We start from the raw sequence: 22138 nt of genomic DNA, 5'->3' as shown, positions 1-22138 counted from the left end.
TTAGAGGGTGTAATTATGTTTCATGACACCACAGAAACCACAGTTTAAGGTGAGCACTTTTATTTAGTACAGTTACAACATGCACGTCCCTATCAAGTGTATCGAAACAAATTAAAATCATGCACACATTAAAAAAAAAAAATCAACAGGAGAATCAACTGAAATCTATATTTCTAATTACATGAGTAAGCTCAATATAACTCATAAATATATTTGAGATGATGAGGGTTTAGAGAGAACGAGCAGGAAGCCAACACTACACATCGGGGAAAGTATCACAGCAGTAAGGATGCATTGCCCAAATATTACGTGTCGCTTGATTTACATTCCTGACATATTAACATCTTACCCTAGTGCAAATCGTAATGAAACACAGCACGTGGCAGGTAAAACACACCTCAACCATACTGAGCTTGGATGACATTTTTATAAACAAAATTATAAAGATGTGGTTGTGGATTGAAATAAAAAACAACAAACAAAAAAAAGATTTTTAACTGCTCAGCGTAATTTTAATCATCATCTGAAGAGTCACGCTCGATGCTGTAAGCCATGAAGAAAGCGTCAGGGCGGGAAGGGACGAGGGGATGACCTGGTCTCACAATCTCAAAGCCCAGGAAACTGAATGTACGCAGCAAGGATGCTATGGAGGACGACACAAGGAGAGATCAGAACAGAGAAAAAGCAGCTCATCTTCCATGAACATATAGACACGACACTGCCACTGTGAGTGTGCTGAAAAGCACCATGCAGAGAAAAGCTCTCAGCACTGTAAACACATCAGTACAGACTTGGACCAGATGTTAGAATCAACACACCCGTGACATTTCATAATCACACTGTTCACTAACAGCATCTGTGGTGGTACAGTGGACATTAGTCTGCATAACATGAGTAAGTTAGTTAATTATTAGATAAATCAGCAAGACTGTGCTCAGAAACATCCGGCACATGTTGCAACATCTGAGCTCTTTAACGAAGAGTCTGGCCTGAGTCCAGTGCTACTTATTTTTGGAGTCGTGAGCAGTACATCGCACATTTATTACAGGTCTGGAAACTAGTGTGAAGAGGTAATGAGGTTCATAACATCTGCAGGCAGTATGCATTTAAAACATGCTTAACAACAAAAACATTACTCTGTTTCCTGATATAGCTCAGTATTTTATATAAAGCGTTAACAGTTTTAATTTGCATCAAAGAAAAAACAAAAAAACCCCTCACCTCTATCATCACGGCTCTTGTGAAAACAGATGAAAACGTGGTCAACCTGCAGCTGCTCTTCTGCAAACTCCAGCAGAAGGGCAAAACTGGAAAGAAACAGAGCAAACAAGAAGGGTTAATGTTTTGTCAGAGGGTTGTTAATAATTTGAGGCAGAGCACATTTCACCCAAAGATTAGAGGTCCTTCGTTTATTTATTTATTTTTTTCCAAATACCATTTTTGCTTTTAAGATTTTTTTTTCCAGTGTGGATGTGAATATTATTATACCTGCCTATATACTGCATCAGGAAACACGAGTAGATGTGTGTTTCTGCTTTAGCAGTTACCAGTAAATAAAAGCGTCTGGTCTACTTCCTCTTACTTGAATCACTTGCAAACAAGTTTTGCCTGCTCACCTGTCTTTGCTGCCCTCGGGCAAAGCTCCAGGAGGGATTTCAACGTACAGGTTTCCTCCTTTCAGCGCCACCCTCCATACACAGTGCTTTCCTTCGGAGCGCCGGGGCTCAAAGAGTAAGAAGCGCACTCTGCTATTGGCAGGGGAAGGTTCCTCAAGAACCAGCAACTGAGCATCCTGGGAAAGTGTAGTTTAGGTTATGTTAAAAATTAAATTGCACATACCAGCAGGGAAATTTCTGTATTTCTTTTTAAGCTTTCATCACTTACAGAATAGAACAGCTTAGCTGAAAGATTGCGATCCCGTTGGTCATTCCCTCGCCCACCTGGGATCTTCAGGGGTGGGAGAGGGGCATCAGGAGCACCACAGAGGCCCCGGACACGGGTTACTGCAACAGCGGGAGCACCTCAAAGGACTTGAGATACTGGATAGCGAAACAAACGCACACACAGATGGAACCATCATGAGCTGGGTATTCAGTCGAGATTCTGCTACCAAACACAAACCAAACTCTTTATAAGCAGCAGGTTCGGCACAAATTAAACTGCAGAGTGACTCATCTGCAATACTGCAGTAAAACATTTGCTAACCCCGAGTGAGTCTTCAGACACAAAAGCACAAGACTGGGGGAACCGGTTCAATCAATAACCGTTCCTGTGTTGAGCACAGATGCGTGCATGACGTGCCGACGGATGAGGAACGCGTAACGGAAAGGAGAAGTGGTTTATGTCACACCACCACATCACTGATGCCTCACTTAAACTGTTAGCAATTTTCTGTCAGCTGTCAGTCAAATATTGACCACCAACTATGAGAAATTGTTTGCTTTTGTCTCACAAAGACACATCGAGGCTACGGCTCATGTGGGAAAGGAAGCAAACTTCAGAAAGCTAACGTTTGTCAGGCACACTTCTGCTGCGGTCACTTTAAGCTTGTTCCACGGTTCTCACAGGAAACCTGCCAGAAGAACGGGCTATTTTTTCCTCTAGCCACTAGCCTACTTTAGCCCTTCACTCACTGTGTAGCTCCAGTTTAAGAGACGGGGATAAACAATACTCAACAGCCATTATAATCCAGTGCTGTGTCACAGCACTCCTCAGATTTAGCTTGCTGTGACTGCATACATTTACAGCTTTGAGCAAAGGCCTGTTCACTGGGATTCTATTAGGAACAAAAATAACAGCACCGCAAACACCATCACACACAGAGATGCTCTCTTACGCAAATGCCACCAATGCGCTACATGTTGAGCAGAGGTGCGGAAACCAGTGTCATTTGCAGTGTATAATATTCAACTTATGATCTCACAGAGGATTGGGATTTTAACCAAATGCAGTTACTCCCTAAATCCAGTAATCAGATTAGGAAAGGAAGCCACTTGCCATCCTTGCAGAACCCCTCAACGCCTCCTCCCTGCGATTTAAAGAGAACACGAAGTTCTCAGTCAGTTTCTACCTTTAGCGTTCTTTGAGACTGACATGTGAACAGTAGGCAGCACCGCACAATGACACCCTGGGGGTCATCTTAATAAAAACAGCTGCCGTGAATAGTGTTTGTAGGAGAGTCTGCTGTAAATGAACATCATTGTAAAGGACATCTGCACTAAATCTCATGCATCCATCTAGCAGAGAATCATCTTTAATCTCATGTTCTAGCCTGCACTGTTATAATGAGACTCTTTAATGTAGTATGACATTTGCGATGTGATTTTTTTAGCTCACCTAACACGTTCTGGCTTTCAACAAAAGACAAATTAGCAGGTTAAAAAGGTAACATTCTTTAATGCAGGGTTAAATTTGCACAAGTTTAAATACCTTTGATTTTATCAGGTGGTCAAAGATGAAAAGAATGAAAAGAAAAGGCCTAGCCTTCTCTTAAGGTAACAGACTTTTTTACCTTGGGAGGGGGGGAGGCTATTAGCTGCTATAATAGATGTTATTTTAATGCATGCTTTATTATTGGAAGATGTGGATGTTAAACCACCCTTATCGCACATGATAGCTCTGTGTCAGCATATTCATAAAGCCATTTTTTCAAGCTTCGGCTTAAAGAGAAACACTATTATATAATATACATACATAATATCTAACCATGACAATTACATAACTATATCCAACTTCCAACCAACTAGTTGCCACGAGAAGCAAAAATACATCAAGATTTGTGTGTAGGCCATAACTTCCAAAATTCCCCATACAGCACCCACCCTGCCCCCCTCCGTCCCTCCTCCCCCGCAGTGGAAATTTCCTATGAGCGCCTCAAACACTATAGATCAGCACAAACAGAGCGCGTCAACAAATCCTGTCAGGGCACGAGTGGTGCAACCACAACCGACCACCAGACTGGGTTAATCGCTAACAACCAGTTTCGAGGCATCCATCCCCACCAGTCTCCTCACTTCCAGTCAATCGGTACTTTAACTGCACCCAAACAGGCACACGGCTTGCTGAAGAATGGCCCCGCAGCAGCTCGCATAAATCAAACCGAATCGGATTAAAAACATTACAAAGGTTTTTCTGAACGTCGGTAAAACGTATTCCCTGTCCGCCCACCTGGAACCCGTGTTTTCCAGAAGTTACTGGGTGTCTTATCGTGGGTTCAGAAGGGCGAAAAGAAAAAAATAAAATAAAATATATAAATAAATAAGAAAATCCCTGAAACCACGAATTAATCCGTACAGCCATCATTTTAACTACATGGTTAGCTAACTTTACATAACCCCGCGCAAAAAATGTCGTACTAGTTCTACATCACAAAAGCCACATCAAAAAAGATAGTAACATGGTTTCAAAGCCATTGATCATTTCCATTGCCAAGGACGAAAATATGAACGCATCCGTCAGATTACCTAATGCTAAAGAGCTAGCATTTAGCTTAAATGTCTACGCTAATATTTAAAGGGGAAACACACCTAGTAATGATAAAACACTCTTATTCCGCTTTTTAACACGCAAAATTTGTATTTTAAATGTTATAAATTATAATTCTAGTCGCAACCAGGTCTTAATAGAAAACCTTACGACACGTTAGCCCAGCCATCGATAACGCGAACCTGTGGCGTTTGACATATTAGCTGACGCGTTAGCATCTGTGAAGCTACCAAAGCGGCGCTGTCACTTCTAACATTTTGGTCATAATCCCGGTACTACGGTGTATTTAAGGTGATTAATATGCATCTTTTATGGAATTGAAATAAGCTACCCGTGATTAATAATGTTCTCTAGAAATGTCAACTGAAATAAGTGTCGCTGTTATGTAAACATGAAAGGCTGTGCTAGTCGCCCCACAGCGTATGCGAAAGCTAGGCCGCGGTTTTTAAACGTAGCTTAGCTTAGCTCACTGAGAGCAGCTGACACGGACCACAACATACCTTTCACTTTCAGGTTTATTACTGGACTTCTCGATAACAGGCATCTCGGGTAAGTTTCTCTCTTTTTCTCTAGCAAAACAGTGACTATTCAAAATCGTCTGTAGGTTAGATTTAACCATCCGGCCAGCGTCCACACCAGCTGCTCCCTCTGTCCTCTCCTCGTCACCGTATGCTGGGCTAACAAGCGGGGAGCTGCGGTATTTGGCAGAGGCGTGTTCTGTCAGTCTGACGTTTACTGTCGAAATGTGACGCAGTTACTCAGTACCATCACTTCACGGTGTAATAAAATATACAACAATAAAACAACGCGTACAGAATAAAAAGATTTATATCACAAAAGAATATCTAAGTAGTAATACATTGGGCTTTAGATTTGGCTTTAGATTGGGCACATCTTTTAAAAACAGCTGAAGACATTTTTATATAGAAAAGCTTTTGATTAATTTGTTATTACGTTGTTTTTATTGTTTTTTCATTGGTTTACCTTGCTGTTTTATTTACTGTTACATTGTTTCCATTTCTTGTACTGTAAAGCACTTTGTGATTTTTTTTATCTATGAAAAGCGCTATATAAATAAATTTTACCTACTTACTGCGTACCCCTGGTACAGACGGTCTTGTTTTGTGTAGAATTAGCATAGCTTTTTCTATTTGTCTTTTGTTTTATATATATAATTTATCCCAAAAATAGAATTGAGTTGTATCATTTTTGCCAAGTCAAGTGGCTTTAATGTCATTTCAACCATGTGCAGTGGAACAGTAGACCATGGTTTAGCCGAGTACATATTTGAGTAGTAGGTTATTATTGCTGATCAAAAAGACTGGACTGCTCCGGTTGAGTAATTTTTTCAGACAAAGTTTGGACATGTGCAGAGCAGGGATATGGATATACTGGACAAATGCTGTTAAAAATGGAGCTGCCAGGCCGGAGGAAGGCCTGCAGAGAGTTGATGTGACAGGACGATGGTAGGTAAAGGATGACATGGATGCAGATGATGTGCTGTGGTGACCCCTGAAGGGAGCAGCCAAAAGAAGAATTGAAAGAAGAAGGAGAAGTTATTACTGATGATGATGCCTTTATTGACACTATATACAGCAATACACTGAGACTGCAGGTTCCCAATCATACACATCAGTGTCATGTGAATTTAGTAACATACAGAATCAATGAATTGGGACTAATTTATTATGTGATGAACTTTTAACAATGTGTTGTGTTTTAGGACCTCCTCATAATTAAGTAAACTTTTACCCCACCCTGGTAACTCTGGCTTATCTTCCTCTGAGCTGTGGAGGAGTAGGAGTGTTCATGGCACTGGAAGGCGGGTGTTACTAATCCTTGTTCACCTACTGGCTTACTGCTATTAAGTTTGAGTGTCCCTTTCCCTGTTTTCACACCCGTGCCTGTCAATCAAGCAAAGAAGCAGGTGCAGAGCGTGTACACAACCGCAGCAGCACAGCTCTACTATCCCTCACCTCTGTGGTTAAGCACAACTGAAAATCAGGTAAGCATATTTTTCTGTCCAGAGGTTCATATCAAACTAAACCCTGAGCTCCATATTTGTCTTTCTAAAGAGCTGCGTGTGCCTATTTTAAGCTGTGTTAGTGTCACATGTTAGTGTGTGGCTTGGAAGAGGGTGCAAAAGGCAGTACAGGGGAAAGTGGAATATGATCACAGATATAAGATATCGAGGATTATACAAACCCCACGTGTGATCATTCTGTGTATTCTGTGTACTGCTATTTTACTAAATCTCAACCACACAGTCCTACTGAATCTTTCCTCATCTTGCAGTGTTATTTTTCAGCCTTAAGAAGCTGGAGCAGGCCTGTCTGAAGGCTTCACGAGTAAGACACATATTTCACTAAACAGCCACCAGACTGATGAAACTGAGCATGGACTAAATGCGTCTGACTCGTGTCTGTCTGCAGTGTCTTATGAGCGGATTCTGTGCATTGAAAATCTGAGCGATGTTCCAAATCCGTGGAAAGGATTCACTGTGAACCGCTGTTTAGTGGCGGCGCTGGTTGTGCTACTGGTGAGCTCAGGAGTTAACGAAGTGCATGGTGAGTGCCAGTGCACTGTCTCTTTACCCCCATCAGACATGTTTTGAGCTTGTTTCTGACAGATTGCTGTGATTTGTAACAGCCGACAGCTTCTGTGTAACACGCTCTCAGTCTTTCGTGCGATTGTGTTTTCTAGATGCTCTGGACTATTTTGTTGAAGAGACAGGTGTGTGGTCTTTCTTTGGAAGTCTGCAGAGTGCTTCAATAACACAGGTATGGTTTCTCGTGATTCTGTCAGTTAGCCTGCAACTGTTCTTGTTTAAAGACTGAGGGTGATTTTATGTGTAATGTACAGATACAGTAAAGTTTTCCTCCTTTCGATGTGGAGGAGCAGCTGCTCCTCCACATCGAAAGGAGCCAGTTGAGGTAGTTCGGGCATCTGACAAGGATGCCCCCTGGGCGCCTCCTGGGTGAGATTTCCGGGCAGGTCCCACAGGAAGGAGGCCCCGGGGCAGACCCAGGACACGCTGGAGAGATTATATCTCTCGCCTGGCCTGGGAACGCCTTGGTGTTCCCCTGGATAAGCTGGAGGAGGTGGCTGGGGAGAGGGAGTTCTGGGATTCTCTGCTTGGGCTGCTGCCCCCGCGATCCAGCCCCAGTTAAGCAGAGGAAAGTAGATGGATGGATCGACAGTAAAGTTTTTTACTCGGTTTTCTGGATCAGCCACAGCTGAATACAGAGTCGTGCTCATTTCCAGCTCGGTATTTTAGTACTTGGACTTTTAATCATATATCTTAAACATCATCCTTTAATGGGGCAACCCTTCAGTTCATCCGCTGTGTGAAATGAGCCATTTTAGCTTTTCTGCCTTTAAAGCCGTAATCCATCTTCTTCTCTTGGTGTTCAAGCATCTCAGTGACAAGCTATCAGTCTGAGAGGGCCATATTAGTGATATCTGCTTCTCCTGGCATCATAAAGCAACAACAGTAGGATAAACAGGGCAAAATGGAGAATAATGGGCCTGCTGTAAATTCACAGAGGTTTTGAGAAAGTCTTTGTCAGATTTGGAAATAAGGGAACTGTAAAGTGTCCGTTTGTATGGCTGAGAATTAACAAATACCCGGTCAACACACAGCTGATGAACCACTGGATGGCTCCATACTCCCCTTACATGTAATCTTACCGGTTTAAACAATTTTATTCCTCTTTTTTAAAGACTGAATGAGCAAACCTACCCTCTCATAGCTGAAAAAATAAAGTTTTGCAAGACTGACAGTAGCAGTATCTGTTCAACCCAAAGCATAAAGCATGAAACACTGTGTAAAGTGCACGTGTTGGTGTACTGAGCAGAGCTGACTGGTGATCCTGTAGACTAGAGCAGTGAACAGCATTTGGAGCTTCTGTGTGTTAAAAGAACAACATTAGAAGTGTATCTTATAGTGCGTCTTATTTTACATACATCGAGATTGCTATGTTCTACAATCAAGGTCACCTGTTTCTGATTCTTCCACACGTTTTTAAGCGTTAAAGACATCAGAGTGCGTCCCGTGTCTAGATGACATCATCTGTGCACCCATCTGGACTATTTCGGTGTGATTTTCCCATTTTTGGAGATGTATGCCTTAATGAGACTGTTGTGAGCAGTTTCATGCTGAAAGTATTTTCCTTTGAGAGAATTACAAATACCAACCAAAAGAGGTTTGCAGCTAGCTGCAGTTCAGCTGAAGGGGGGGGGGGGGGGGTGCCACGATTACATCCTGTCACCAGAGTTATTATAGTATTTTGTATTCTCTAATAAGTTTTTATTGTATTTTGACTTTTTGTTTTTACTGTTCGAAAATTTTTCGTTTTTATTCGGTGCAGTGTTAGTTTTTATCTTTTATTGTATGTCAGAGGTAAGATTTAGAAAAGCAGAACATCTATTTCAATCAAACTATAAGTTTTTGTCTGGTAAAGATCCAAAGCATCAAACACGTTTATCAAAACCTCATCAACTTACAGGTTAAACAAGATTAACAGATGCTAAAACTCCACAATATTTCCTCTATATTTAAATTTTAGTTATGTTACGAGCCAGCTCAAAAGCTGCAACATAAATATGGAGACCAACACCAGAATTTCACAGAGAAGATTTTATTTTTTATTTTAAATTATATGATAAGTTAGCTAAAATAGCTGGTACCACTAAGACAAAGACTAGTGCACCTCCATGAAAACTTGCCTCAAGTATGTATAAGGTGTGGTCAATTAGCAACAGCTGAACACTCTTGCACTGCCACTGCAAAGAGATTAGGGGCTACAGAGGGGCGTAACAAGTTAGTTTTAGTTAACAGTAATAACCTTGCCTATCACAGGTTAGTGTATACTTCTTTGGGTGATGGATGCCGAACCTTTCGCAGCTATTTTTGAGAGTAACAGAGTCATTATTGTATTTTTGGTACTGCAAGATGTGTGCTTAATGATTTTCATAAATGTTCCAAAGACAGCAGAAACGTCTACAGCCGGTTTCTCCAAATCTAGGAAATGCACACTAAACTGCTCAAGCTGGACAAACAGCTCTACAGCTCAGAGGACCGAAAATAAACTGGACTTTGGATCATCTCTTTAAATATCACGTGCTCAAATATTATTATAAATGAGAATTTTTATTATGCAACAGTATAGGATTTCCACAGTATTTAGGGCTGGTTGATATGGAATCACACGTGTCTTGTCTCCCATTGTCTGCCTCCAGATCTCCATATGGGACAGCTTCACCCGGTGGTGGGGATCTGAAGAAGTCGGAGCGATTAGAAGAAGGAAGAAGCCAGTTGCTAATAAAGCAATCCTGAAACCCAAAATCAAAGCATAAAACATATACTGTAGCTTATGTAGCTGTATGGCTACGAATACAGAACTTTAAATACACTTTGCATTTAATTATCACAAGTTTGAGAAGGCTATATTTCATCCTTTTAACAGTTTAACACTCAGAAACATTATTCCAATTAAAATATTTTCAAAATGACAAGATCTGATTCATTTTAGCATCACTAATTATCAAATATCTTAACATGAATAGCATTCACATCAACTTTGTGATCTTAAGACTTGTGATCTTTAATAAAGCATAAAAGTAGTTATATTTAATTAAAAGTACATGTGGTGTATTGTAATTGATATTTCATAACTGAAACATGCACATAACTATCAGTTGTGTGAAAGTTATAAATGCTGGGGTAAAGTAGCTGTAGAGAACAGCTCTAGCGGCATCCACACTCTCTCGCAACCGCATCTGGCTTGATTGAGATGAAGGTCCCATCTGCGTTCCAGTCCACCACCTCCAGAGCTTCGTAGGCCACGGGCACGCAGCAGGGCGAACGCTCATCCGCGTTGCCGCTCTCGATGTGGGAGTTGAGCAGGATGGCGTGGTTGTTGCCGTTGGTCAGAGGGAACGCGCAGGAGCCGTGGCAATTGTTAATGTTTGCGCTGCTTGGGCCGACAAGAAGCTTCGTCAGGGACACGGTGAGAGCCCTCAGCCCACAGACGCTGCCCCTCACTGACGAACTGGGGTCTGCTCTGGTGGCCCGCAGTTTTCTTTGCGCGTCGTACGTTTGGGCCACCGTCTGCAGAGCCTTCAGCAGAAGAAACGCACGGAACTGACTCCCTCCTGGCGGACGCAGAAAGAAAACACATGCAGCACTTAAAAAGGGGATATACGTGACCTGTACAGCGGTGACGACAAAATTCACGCTAAGCAAAAAGCAAAAGTGGAAACGAGTTCCAGTTTGTAGAGTCTGTGGAGCTGATAAACTGATGAACACAGCAGAGCAAAATGACAAAATAACAAAATCTAATCAAATTAAATTTAATATAGTTGCTCATCTATATATGTCAAAGGTCACTGGTTAATATAGATCCAAATTTTACCACTGACAAAACAGCAAATGATATAATAATAGAAATGAACGTCAGCCAAGCTCACACACACTCACATGATTAGTTTTCTTAAAGACATCTGCTGATATCTAAATATTTCATGTCCAGGTTTTTGTTCTTTTGATGAATGAGATCTAATTTATTTATTTTTTAATCTGCCGTCTTCAGAACTTTTAAAATTTGAATAATAGGAATCTGTTTGTGCACAAGACTTAAAATAATCTGAACTCATAGGTCACTGGGGCCGCTGTAGAACTGAACAGACAGTCTGCAGCATGATTACTGTTTTTGGCCCATAAACCTTTGACTGCAAGGCCTGTTATAAATGGGGTTTAGAGAATCCGTGGCCACTCCCTCCACCCAACATCTCCTAAAGCTGGAAGCTGAAAGCTGCAGAGGGATACTTAACTCATTCACTGCCAGCCATTGGCAGTGAATGAGTTAAACCCATTGACTCATGCACTGCAATTGACGGCTATAGACGTCAATGGCAGTGAATGAGTTAAATGCACCCGACTGTGCAGCAGGGTGTTGTTTCATTAAAAAAAAAGATGCTTCCTATGTAACTATAACTGTTCTTGCACATGTCACCTGTGGCATGTTCTTTCTTCTGTAACGCACTCAGTTCTTTGAGCCTCCCCAGGCTCTCCTTGGCTCCCGGTGAAACCTCTTCCTCTCTGATTAGATCTGTCATTTGCACCAAAGTCTGGTCCAGTTTCTGTCTGAGCTCCTCTAACAGTGCAGCAGACAGGGCCAGCTCTCCGTGGCACACCGGCAACACAGAGCTCCAGCTCGTGAAGCCAAAGACTGTGGGAGCTGTGGAGTTGATCATTACTGCCAGCAGGGTCTCGCTGGAGGATAAGCCAAGCGAGAGGGGAGGCAGAGACTGTAAGGAGTCCAGAGGAAGTGGAGGGGATGCGAAGTGTTCCTGAGGCAGAACACCACCCAGGAAGCGTTTCATCTCACAAAGGAAGGAGGTTTGCAGAGATGCCGGGGGCGAGCCCGAAGCACATCTGGGAAAGCAAACAAAAAAACAAAGCTGAACGCGTCTCTGACGACAGTGAATGTCAGCAGAAAGAAAGCCGGGCCGACCTCGTATCAGTTCCCGTTCCCCCGGAGAAAAACAGAAGTGGACTCATGCTGATGTTACTTCCTGATTTTTCACCAATCAAGATGCTTTTTAGGTTTTGTTCTACAATGAGAGGAAATGTAAGGAGGGTACACAATGAACCACAGATGGGGAAATAAAATGAAGAAGATGATATCTCACTCATATGAGGGGGTTTTGTCTCAGCAGTAATCTGCCACCTGTCATTAACGCTCCCCTCTGATGATTTTCCTGTCAGCAGTACATACTGCGTGTCTCCTGAAATGCACACAGCCTGGAAAACAAAGCAACACAAAAACCCAGAGTTAGAGATCTGCAAACCTTTCATTACATTTTATCACCCAAGGCAGGGATGGCAAACTCGTTTTACATTGAGGGCCACTTGATGCAGCTCGATGTGAAACTCCTCTTTCAGTGAGTGTGAGAAGTTTAACTGCACATTTCATTACTGAGACATCTTAATATGAAAAAAACAAGTGCAATTTGTACACCAAGCCTCAGTTTTTGTGCATGACAGAGAAAAGTTTCTGTAGTAAATGAAGGAAATAAATGTGCAAAATTACAGAAAAACGTCCAGTAGCTCAAAGCCGTCTAGTGTGAAGTCTTTGCTGGGCCCAATCTGGCTCCCGTGCCTTATGTTTGACAGCATCCTTGAAGCAGCGTTTGCACCTGAGCTCTCTTTACCTGCGTGTTTGGCTGCAGAGACCGACTAGTGAAAGCAACTTCCAGGTCTCCTCGTGCCAGTGGACTTTCAAAGGCCAAGAGCAGCACGGGGTTCGTCCTGAGCGAAGGAGACCGTGGGAGGTCAAAGGTCAGCGTGATTGTTCCTTGCTCCTCTTCCTCTGATACATGTACTAAAAGAACAAAACCAAACAATTTACAAAGTGAAGAAAGAAAAATAGCAAGAATGCGGTTTCGGCTTTTACCTGCAGCTGGGTGCAGAACCTCCAAGCTGCTCTTCTTGTTAGCGAGGTCTAACGAGAGCGAGGCTGATGAGTGGGCAGACTGTGAGCAGAATCCAAACAGAACCAAACTGCTGTTTGTCAGTTCACCGCTGTCCCCCACACCCTCACGCAACGCTGCAAAGATGTCCTCCACGAAGCATGGTGCAGCATGAGGCGCTGCTGCTGCTGCTGATGGTGATGATGGGGTCTTCGCTGATGGGAGTGAGTACTCTGAAACGGACAAATTAGTTCACGCACTAAAGAACCAGTCTGAAGCAATAACCACATGCACGCATTTTTCCATTCAAAGTTAACGAGTTATTAATTAATTAATCAGCCGAGCGGTGTCTGACCGGTTACTGTGGGGTCCTGGGCCGGTTGCAGGGTCCAGCAGAGCGTCAGCGCCTCGCTGTAAAGAACGAGCAGACCCAACATGTTTGCAGTGTCTGCGCGTGCGTCTGTGTGGTCAGATCTCTCACAGGATGGGAGTTACATCCTCGGACCTCCCATTCTCACCACCTGGGGTCCCCTTTCTGCCAAAATAGCAGCACTGTGTGTCCTTGATGACTGAGATTATCAGTATTTGAGATATTTTAACCTGACTGTAGAGAACATTCTAAAATCAGACAGCAAACGGGACATAGATGTAAACAGAAGATGACTTTGGACACACTGAACATCCTTATCTAGCAGACACAAACAGGTTTGAGAAAGAAAGTTTCTCACAAACCTTTCACAGAACACGCCAGGCTGAAAGATGAAGAGTGTTGTTTAATGTTTCGTGGCTGCAGAGCTAATATGCACGCTGCCTAACTTAAACAAAGAGGACAGTAGAACTGGAGGTTTGCTTCCATCACGTCGACAACAAAGCTCAAAACGACTTTAAAGAAACACTTTGCAGTTTTGGTATATCTGCTTACTTGTTTACGTGTTTATTGCTATGTGTCCAAAGACAAAAGGTATTTGTCTTCATCTTTGCTGTCCACCCACAGATACCGATTAATATATACAATAGAAATAGAACAGATAAATACAAATAGTACAAATAAATAAATAAAGACAGAAAAGGAGACAATATAGTGAAGTGTGAAATAGGTCAGCTTGTTCAAGAGTCTGATCGCAGTGGGGAAGAAGGAGTTGAAGGATTTCACACTTCTAAACCTCTGTCCTGAGGGCAGAAGCGGGAACAGTCCGTGTTGGGGGTGTGGGGGGTCTTTGAGGATGGAGGCAGCTCTCCTTTAGACTCTGCGATGGTAGATGCTCTGCAGAGAGGGCAGCAGAGTCCTGATTATCTTCCCTGCAGTTGTTATCACTCTCTGCAGGTGTTTGCGGTCCATGGCAGTAGTGCTGCCGTACCATGCAGTGATGCAGCTGGTCAGTGTGCTCTCCACAATGCAGCTGTAGAACCTGCTGAGGATCTTGGCCGATATACCAAATTTCCTCAGCCTCCTCAGGAAATACAGCCGCTGCTGAGCCTTCTTGACCAGCTGTGTGGTGTTCAGTGTCCAGGTGAGGTCCTCAGAGATGTAGACGCCCAGGTATCTAAAACTGCTCACCCTCTCCACTTCAAGGCCCCGGATAAACAGCGGCTGGTGAGGCCTCCTCTTCTTCCTCGTGTCCACTATCATCTCCTTTGTCTTTTCAGTGTTGAGGGTGGGGTTGTTGTCCTCACACTATGACACCAGACTGGCCACCTCTCTTGTAAGCCACTTCGTCCCCTCCAGTGATGCGACTGATCACTGCAGTGTCGTCCACGAATTTCAAAATGATGTTATCTTTGTTGGAGGTGACACAGTCGTGGGCGTACAGGGTATAGAGGATGGGACTGAGGACATTTGACATTATATATGGAAAAACTGAGACGCAGAGTTGAAGTTGCACTTTCTTATATTGAGATTCACATGTAGTTAAGCTTCTTTACTCTGACAGAGCGGGGCGTTTCACTGGTCAGGTACACTTAAGACCAAAGCGGGCTGAATGTGGCCCACAATCCACAATCAGTTGGACATCCCTGCTTCAGGCTAACCATCTCCTGCCCCCGGCTCCGTGTATAAATGTATGATCACTAGTGACACTACTAAACACCGTTAAAAGGTTTTTATTCTACTCTAAATGAAAATCTGATCTGTTTCTATAAGACATATTATGAGCATAATAAAGAGTAGCGGACCAAGGACAGATCCCTGAGGAACTCCGACTGAATTTTGATTTGATCAACTAAAACATGAAACCTTCAGTACTTCACCTTATTTCCATTTTTTTTTTCCAGAGTCATTTCAACATTTCTAAAATTACAACAAAAATAACTATTGCAAACCGGGAAATAATCTGGTTTATAAGGACTGCAGTCTTTTAACACTTTTTATATTAATGTTTTCTAAGTACAAAATATAATGTCATTTGTTTTATTTTGCTTAATTTTCATTCAGTTAATATCTTTTCCTAATTTTTAGAGAAGTTTTGTGGAAAAGAAACCGTTCGGAGCAAAATATTTGTTCCAATCTGTTTTAGTTTGTTGCATAACTGAAATGTCATTCATTTATTTTCATCTATGTCAGATGAGAAACAAATCAGATTGTTCATCAACTGTGTGGTCTGCCTGCATTTTGGGTGAACTTACCATTAAAGGTCATGGGAAGAGAATGGGTTATCTTAATGAACCCACACCGGAGATCTGGAAGCATTCGCGCTGGAAGACGAGCAGGAAACATGTTGTCAGAGGGAGACCTGAGTGGCTTCGAGGAGCTGTTACTCCCCTCAGCATTTTCACAGCTGCAGGCTTGTTGTGCAGACAGTCAAGGTCTCAGAGCCATTTGTGGACGTTTTCCCCCGGTGATAAAGCCAAGGTTCACCATACCTTATAAATCATCAGTGAGGAATGGCAGGAAATGTTCATTGTATCAAGGCGGTGTTTGAAGCACACCAGCTTGAATGTTTTCAGTCACACTTGTGGGAAACAAGAATTGCACTTTGATGAAAAAGTAATCAACATCTACACTCCTGTTTCTCCCCATCGTATATTCACCTCTCTACAGTGGTGAGCCACAGGTGGTAACCGGGGAACGCCACAGGCCTGGCTTCAGGTGGAAAGCTTCAGTGCACGGGCCTTTTAGGAGGCTTTCTCTGAGGCATCACAGGCATTCGACACAGAATAAGGTAACATGTCTGTGAACTGAAGCAGCAGAAGCTGTTTGTTTTTACAGACCTCACCGGACCATTAATCCTCAAGTGACCAAGTTAGTGACTGAAGCGGCTCTCTTATGCAGGACTACGTTTTTCTTCATTTATGTGTTTTATAACGTTCTCCATTTCTTTTGAAAGCTGACATATTTTTAAAAACAATGTCGTTAATTGTGGTTTTTAATCACCCATCACTTTCATATCCATCTCTCTGACTCAGGCTTGCAGGACCACAGTGAACAGGCTGTTAGTCTTTCTCGGGACTGGCGCGCGCGCACACACACACACACACACACACACCACTAATGATGCTGACTTCTCAAAAACTTCAGTATCTTATACAGAGACACATTTTTTATCAACTTATTTTACATCGCGGGCCACTTGCAGGCCACTTTGAAATTACGTGAACCGGACCAGTGCAGCTTCTCTATCCGTCTCTGTGAAGAGATTTACCTACAAATTTGATCTCAGAGACATGTGGAAACAGGAAGTGCAGTTTTAACCACATCTGTTTTTCTACACGATAAAGAAATGCTGCTGTAATGAACTGAAGAAATCTGTCAGGACAACAGATACTGTGGACCAGCTGTAAAAAAACAAAGGAAACTGCAATAGTAGATAGAAAAAAGAAAACAGAATTTTCTTTAAGGGTTTATATATTTGTTGGTTACTTTGTCTTTTCATTAGGGAAAAACTACCAAACTTGTGAAAGTTCATATTTTGCCGTCGAGCGGGCCAGATTGGAGTCTTTGCCAGGCCAACTCGGCATTACAAGGTAAATGCCGCCTACATGTGAAGTCTACTAACTTAGGATTTAGGTAGTGGGGCTTCAAACGTGGTTCAGGTATGAAGATGTCAGCATGACACCCTCTTCCGTCACAGCAAACCAAATGGACTCGGACAAAGTTCACTCCAAACGCAAACTCAATATTATAAGAAACAATTTATTAATAATCATAAATTGCAGGGGAGAAAAAAAAACATTAATTCCATTTTTTCATCATAACATCTTAGGATAAAAGCACCAACATCAAACAGTAACAATGTTTCCATGAAAAACCGAGGGCCTTTTGGAAAGTAGGTTTGCCATTATTGCACCTCAAACCTGCCCTGGCTTCACCAATCAGAGAGCACTATACACATCCTGTAGGTCACGCGTGTCCTTGAAGGTTACCCCCAATTCAACGAGGGATTCAAACAAGACACCGAACCTCCTCCTTAGAGACGCAAATCTAGACAGAGGCATTTGTGAGATGAGGAAGATGCTGAAAGTTGTAGCCATTTCACAGCTTCTCGAGATCAGATCGCTCATAAAGCTCGGACTGATTGTCGGGGGTTGGGGTGTACGTGCCAGCAGGACTGCATCTGAGGAGATCTGATGAGGGCAGCTGATACATTTTTACCTTGAAATACACTGACTGAATGGTGGCCCTGGTCCTGAGTTGGGTCGTAGAGGGACTTTGTCATGCCACCTGAAGGTAAATTAACATAAGATGCAGCAGATTACGAAACTTGTTCTTTCAAGCAGTGTGGGGAGTTCCTGAGTTAAGACCTTTGGCAGGATTTCGAGTAAACAGCCTTGACTGCAAAGCTCTCAAAGATTATCTACGAATAATGTACCAGGATGCAGTATCATGCAGAACTGCACAGCTTTAAAGCCAAATCACACCCCAGAAATACATTTAAAAACTATAAAACTGCTTAAAATCTGTATGTAATGAATGGAATCCCTGCCACCTTCCTCAAAGTGCTCTGACAGGCACGTACACCCCCCTCCGCCCGCCGGTGTCCCTCCAGATTAAAGATTGAAAGGTTAGACTGGACTGTGAGAAAAGCCACCAGGTGAGCTTGTGTGTAAGATTCTTAAACCATAAAACCCTGCAGCACAACAGGAGGAGTAGTATTCATCAATAGCTGCGATTTTCCTTGTTTTAAGTGAAGGAGAGCACCGTGCTGTCTGACTAGTAGTATTAAAAACTGACAAATCTGAAGACACAATCAAAAGCATAACATGTGACTGCAATCGTATCAAACACCAAGAATAAGAAAATCAAAACGCCATCAACAATAATTACAAAACACCTCTCAGTGCTGGTAACAAATGGACTAGTCTAATTCTAAAATGACTTTTTCTCTTCACTTGCACACAAGTGCACGGGACACGGTTTTATTTTTCTATAAAGCTTTGATTATTACACTAATATTCCCTTAGATATGCGCTGGCAAGTGAAAAATTAAAAAAACAAACACAAAAACACACACGTACAAACTGAGCTTTAGTGTAATCCCACTATCAGAGGAAAAAAGGAAGCCTGTCTGATCTCACACACACACACACTAAGACAAGAGTTTCACATCAGCTCACGCGGCGAGGTACGGCCTCGTCAGTAAGACGTCTACAGGCGGTGTGTGTAAAGAGGCTGATGCGCAGTTCTGTATGCACCAGTGAAGATTTCGATTGTAAAATCTGAACTGCCCTCGCTTGGAAACAGAAGCACCATTTTTCCTGCAGAATCTGGGTTGGTAAAAAAAAATTCAACACCAAAAACAAACCAAAAAACAACAAATCAAAGAAGTGAAAATACCTGAAAAAAGTGATAACAGTTCTAGTACTGGAATCTGGTGGCGTTCGAGCCGCCGCACCTTTGTGTAATAAACACACAGCCTCTGAGTTTGTGGCTGCGGGGTGTGTGTGTGTGTGTTTGTTTTCAGGTGCTGATGTGCAGCCATGTTAAGGTCCTCTGGTGGCAATGCTTTGCTCTGCTTCAAGCCTCCTGTTACAGGGTGAATTTAAGGGTCACAATGCCAGCACCAAATCACCCCTTTCACATATATATGTATATATATTTATATACTTATATATATTTATATAGACTGTATATAGTTACTTATTTTATATACTTTTCTGTTTATGACAGAGATGTACAATTAAAGAAAACTTATGTACAAAAACAGTGTGTCTTGTTCACCAACAGCGGGCCGATGTATGTTTAAAACATTAACAGGGGCCCCCGTGGCCGTCGCTCGGACCCCGAGCCGGCTGCACGAGAGCACTTTCATCCAAAGGTGGCGTCTACAGTTGTACAAGATGCATTGAAAGAACGAGACAATAGCATATTAAATATGAGAAAGGAAATGCCAAAAAACGGCTTTACAAATGTCCCTGTGTACAGCACCAAGTACTCGACTTGTTTTTGATGTTTTCATTACAGAATAAATAAGATCAGGCATAGTCCAAACTTAGCACCATTGTTTTCAGACTGTGAGTCAAGTACACACACACACACTAATGCATTCTACAATGTCAACACAATTCAGGATTTAGGAAAAAAAAAAAAAAGGCAAATGGAAAGACCGACAGCATAAATATAATCATCTAAATTATCCACAACTATACAGTCAGAGAATGAATCACATTCACAGTACAAACATCGTTTACAAAAACAAATTACACCGTTTTTTTAAAAAGCAAACACAGGTGTGAAAGAAGTCCAGTAGTTTGTTGTGGTTATGGTCAACTATGTTTTCCCAGTGTGTGAGGATTTGCATGCATGACTGTGTGCGTGTATTTAAACTAAACGCAGTAAAATTTCACATATCAGTCCACTTACATTTAAACCTGCCTTTCTTAACAGCACGGATAAATATGAATGCATGGATCTCTACTGTTAAGCTTAGCTTACAAAGAGGAATATTTCTGTTGCCGTTTGTGCGACTTCACAACCCGACGGGAAAGAAACAGTTAATAAATACACACAAACTCACTGAACTCTGTTGTTCTTGGACACGTGGATTCAGCTGTTTGCTGAGCCTTAACAGAGCAGCCACAGTGATGAGTGGCTGAAGAGCACCATTTCTTTTCTTCTTTTTTTTTTTTAAACAAATGTTAAATGTACTCGGCGCTGCGTTGCATTACTGACACCCAAAGGCATGTTATTAATTTACCTTATCCTCAAAATAAGGCCAAAATCAACATCCGCAGATGTTTTCCTCATTCCTCTCATCCTTCGAGAGATTTGTCTGATTATTGCTAACATTAAATATCTGACATTAGCAGAAAAACAGAAACGACTTAACTTTAAGCAAATAGCTACAAAATATTTAGTATTTTTTGAGACAGAAGGAGTCAGAGCAAACCAAACAGACACAATCTAATTTATTATTTGGCTTTGAATTAAGCACCAACAACTCATTGCAGTTTGTCACGAATTTAAATATGAAAACACAGTAAATAATGAACATGGCAGGGGTGCCAACTAACACAAGCAAGGGCTTGTACATCTTCTGCTACGTGAGCTTAATATCCAGTGCGAAGTTAGACCAAAATACAAAGCTCCTCATTTTGTTACGCAACCAAATATATTGCAGCAAATACAGAATTTCACCGAGGGAGGAAATAACGCATGCACGCAAAAGCAAAGGTCCTTGACGTCTGAGCAGAGTTCAGTGAACTGGCTCTGTGTGTCTGTGTGCGTGACTCGTGAAGTGAAACTTTGGGGGGGGGGGGGGGGGGGGGAGTAGACCCTGGTTTATCCTGTCGTTAAATGATAATTCTTTTTTTTTTTTCTGATTTTGCTGGATCCCGGTCGCTATAATTGGCACCAGAACAAAGAAACTACATATGAACAGATTAGATAGCACCTTAATGTCAAACACGATATTTAAGTTCACTCAGAGCTGGACAACACTACTCCACACACAAACATGACCAGTACCTATGAATTCTGCTCAGGGTGACCATAGTGGTGGTTAGTGTGTGTGTGTGTGTGTGTGTGTGTGTGTGTGTGTGTGTGTGTGTGTGTGTGTGTGTGTGTGTGTGTGTGTGAGTGAGACAAAGATCCCAGTACAGAAGCCGGTCTTGGAGGCGATTGGGTAGTGCAGAGTTTGAAGCACCAGTGAATGAGGAGAGTGCCTTGGTCCACACCTGGACATTTGCATAGTTTATTTAATGTTGAGGTAGTTTTCATCAATTACCTGAAACATTCAAAGACAGACGAGGACATCATGAGTGATTCTAAGGCTTCCAGAAATAACACAGCAAAAACACAGACAGCTGATTGAGCATTGAGCCTTTACTTTTAATCTAACACCTACTTCTCTTACCTTGTTCAGTCAGACAAACAGCTTGCAGAAGCACATGGAAAACAGGCATCCTGTCTCTCTCACTCCCTACCAGCCTCTCTCGCTCACCCTCTATCCACCCTCAGATTGTTCTCCGCCCTTCCCCTCTCCTCGCCCTTCCCCTCAGCCCCAAACCCTATCTAGGTCGGGAGCTGGGGAGCTGGGAGGTGGTGTAGGTACCATGCATGCTCTGAGTCCTCCACATGCTCCCAGCACCACCAGAACTGCTGGTCGGTGGCGGAGGGGGCAGACGGGGGGAGTAGTGCACTGCAAATGGACGAGAGGAGGAGGCAGAGGAGGCTGAGAGAGAGGAAGAGGAAAGGGATGCAGCAGCAGAGACAGAAGCAGCAGAGGTAGAGGATGAGATGGAGAGGGATGATTGTGCTCTCTGATGGTGGAGAGAGGAGAGGGACAGACGCGAGGAGTGGAGGGAGTCTGATCGAGAAGATGCTGGGGAGTCAGAGTGCGTGGATGTCGACGAGGAGGGGACGCTATGCAGGGGTGGAGGAGGGGGCAGGGAGAGCGTGGGAGGAGAGGGGCTATGCAGGACTGACTGCGTGCGGCTGTGCTGGGCCTGGGATAACGAGAGGGGCATAGGCGAGGACACGGGCGCCAGGCGCATGGAGGCTGGCTGGGGAGTGGTGTGTTGCTGGGTTTGGGAGGAGGTAGAGGAAGAGGAGGAGGGGAGACTGAGCAGAGAGTTGAGGCCTCCTGAGGTGGGGAGCGTTGCCCCAAACTGATGGGAGGACACTGAGGGAACCACGTGGTGAAATATACCTGCAAATCATACAGCAGAAATGGAGGGAGGAGGAGGAGGAGGGCGAGAGAGTGGAGACAAGAGAGAGCCGTGGCAAAAAGAGCAGGGGGGGGGG

At 43.0% G+C, this 22138-nt stretch overlaps 4 protein-coding genes across 10 annotated transcripts in view; 1 reads left to right on the top strand and 3 right to left on the bottom strand.

Annotated features, from left to right (window-relative positions):
- Positions 1-43: 43 nt before the first annotated feature.
- Positions 44-5173, bottom strand: oaz1a (ornithine decarboxylase antizyme 1a). Its single transcript, XM_085398934.1, is given in 6 exon segments — positions 44-643; positions 1222-1307; positions 1617-1792; positions 1885-1971; positions 1973-2039; positions 4986-5173. Coding segments are annotated over 6 exon segments (666 nt in total). The 5' UTR covers positions 5105-5173; the 3' UTR covers positions 44-512.
- Positions 5174-6379: 1206 nt separating this feature from the next.
- LOC146641376 (uncharacterized) lies at positions 6380-10012 on the top strand. Of its 2 annotated transcripts, none has more exons than XM_085399111.1 (5): positions 6380-6490; positions 6794-6833; positions 6918-7052; positions 7189-7265; positions 9727-10012. In XM_085399111.1, coding segments are annotated over exons 2-5 (330 nt in total). In that variant the 5' UTR covers positions 6380-6490; positions 6794-6832; the 3' UTR covers positions 9844-10012. The 2 variants fall into 2 exon arrangements, with proteins under 2 accessions (XP_085255237.1, XP_085255236.1); XM_085399110.1 differs by having other exon boundaries at positions 6400-6490; positions 6781-6833.
- Positions 10013-10190: 178 nt separating this feature from the next.
- amh (anti-Mullerian hormone) lies at positions 10191-13397 on the bottom strand. Its single transcript, XM_085399112.1, has 6 exons — positions 13316-13397; positions 12945-13193; positions 12703-12872; positions 12003-12292; positions 11502-11923; positions 10191-10641 (listed from the first exon to the last, which is right to left on the bottom strand). Exons 1-6 carry the CDS (start codon positions 13395-13397, stop codon positions 10235-10237), a joined length of 1620 nt encoding a protein of 539 aa, XP_085255238.1. The 3' UTR covers positions 10191-10234.
- A 3672-nt stretch (positions 13398-17069) lies between these two features.
- Positions 17070-22138, bottom strand: part of dot1l (DOT1-like histone H3K79 methyltransferase) — a 30141-nt gene continuing 25072 nt past the window's right edge. For 5 of the 6 annotated variants that reach the window (XM_085399103.1, XM_085399104.1, XM_085399105.1 and 2 more), the window contains 2 exons: positions 21249-22043; positions 17070-21119 (listed from right to left, as the gene is read on the bottom strand). In XM_085399103.1, the coding sequence (XP_085255229.1) occupies positions 21403-22043 (641 nt within the window). In that variant the 3' untranslated portion in view covers positions 17070-21119; positions 21249-21402. The remainder of the gene's footprint in view (positions 21120-21248; positions 22044-22138) is intronic. The other variant, XM_085399107.1, reaches the window with a different exon arrangement.

This window comes from Rhamphochromis longiceps, linkage group LG23, assembly GCF_057381845.1.
Source record: "Rhamphochromis longiceps isolate RC_006_pf linkage group LG23, R_longiceps_female_GT1.1, whole genome shotgun sequence".
Taxonomy (NCBI): Eukaryota; Metazoa; Chordata; class Actinopteri; order Cichliformes; family Cichlidae; genus Rhamphochromis; species Rhamphochromis longiceps.
This window is presented reverse-complemented; position numbering and strand designations above follow the sequence as displayed.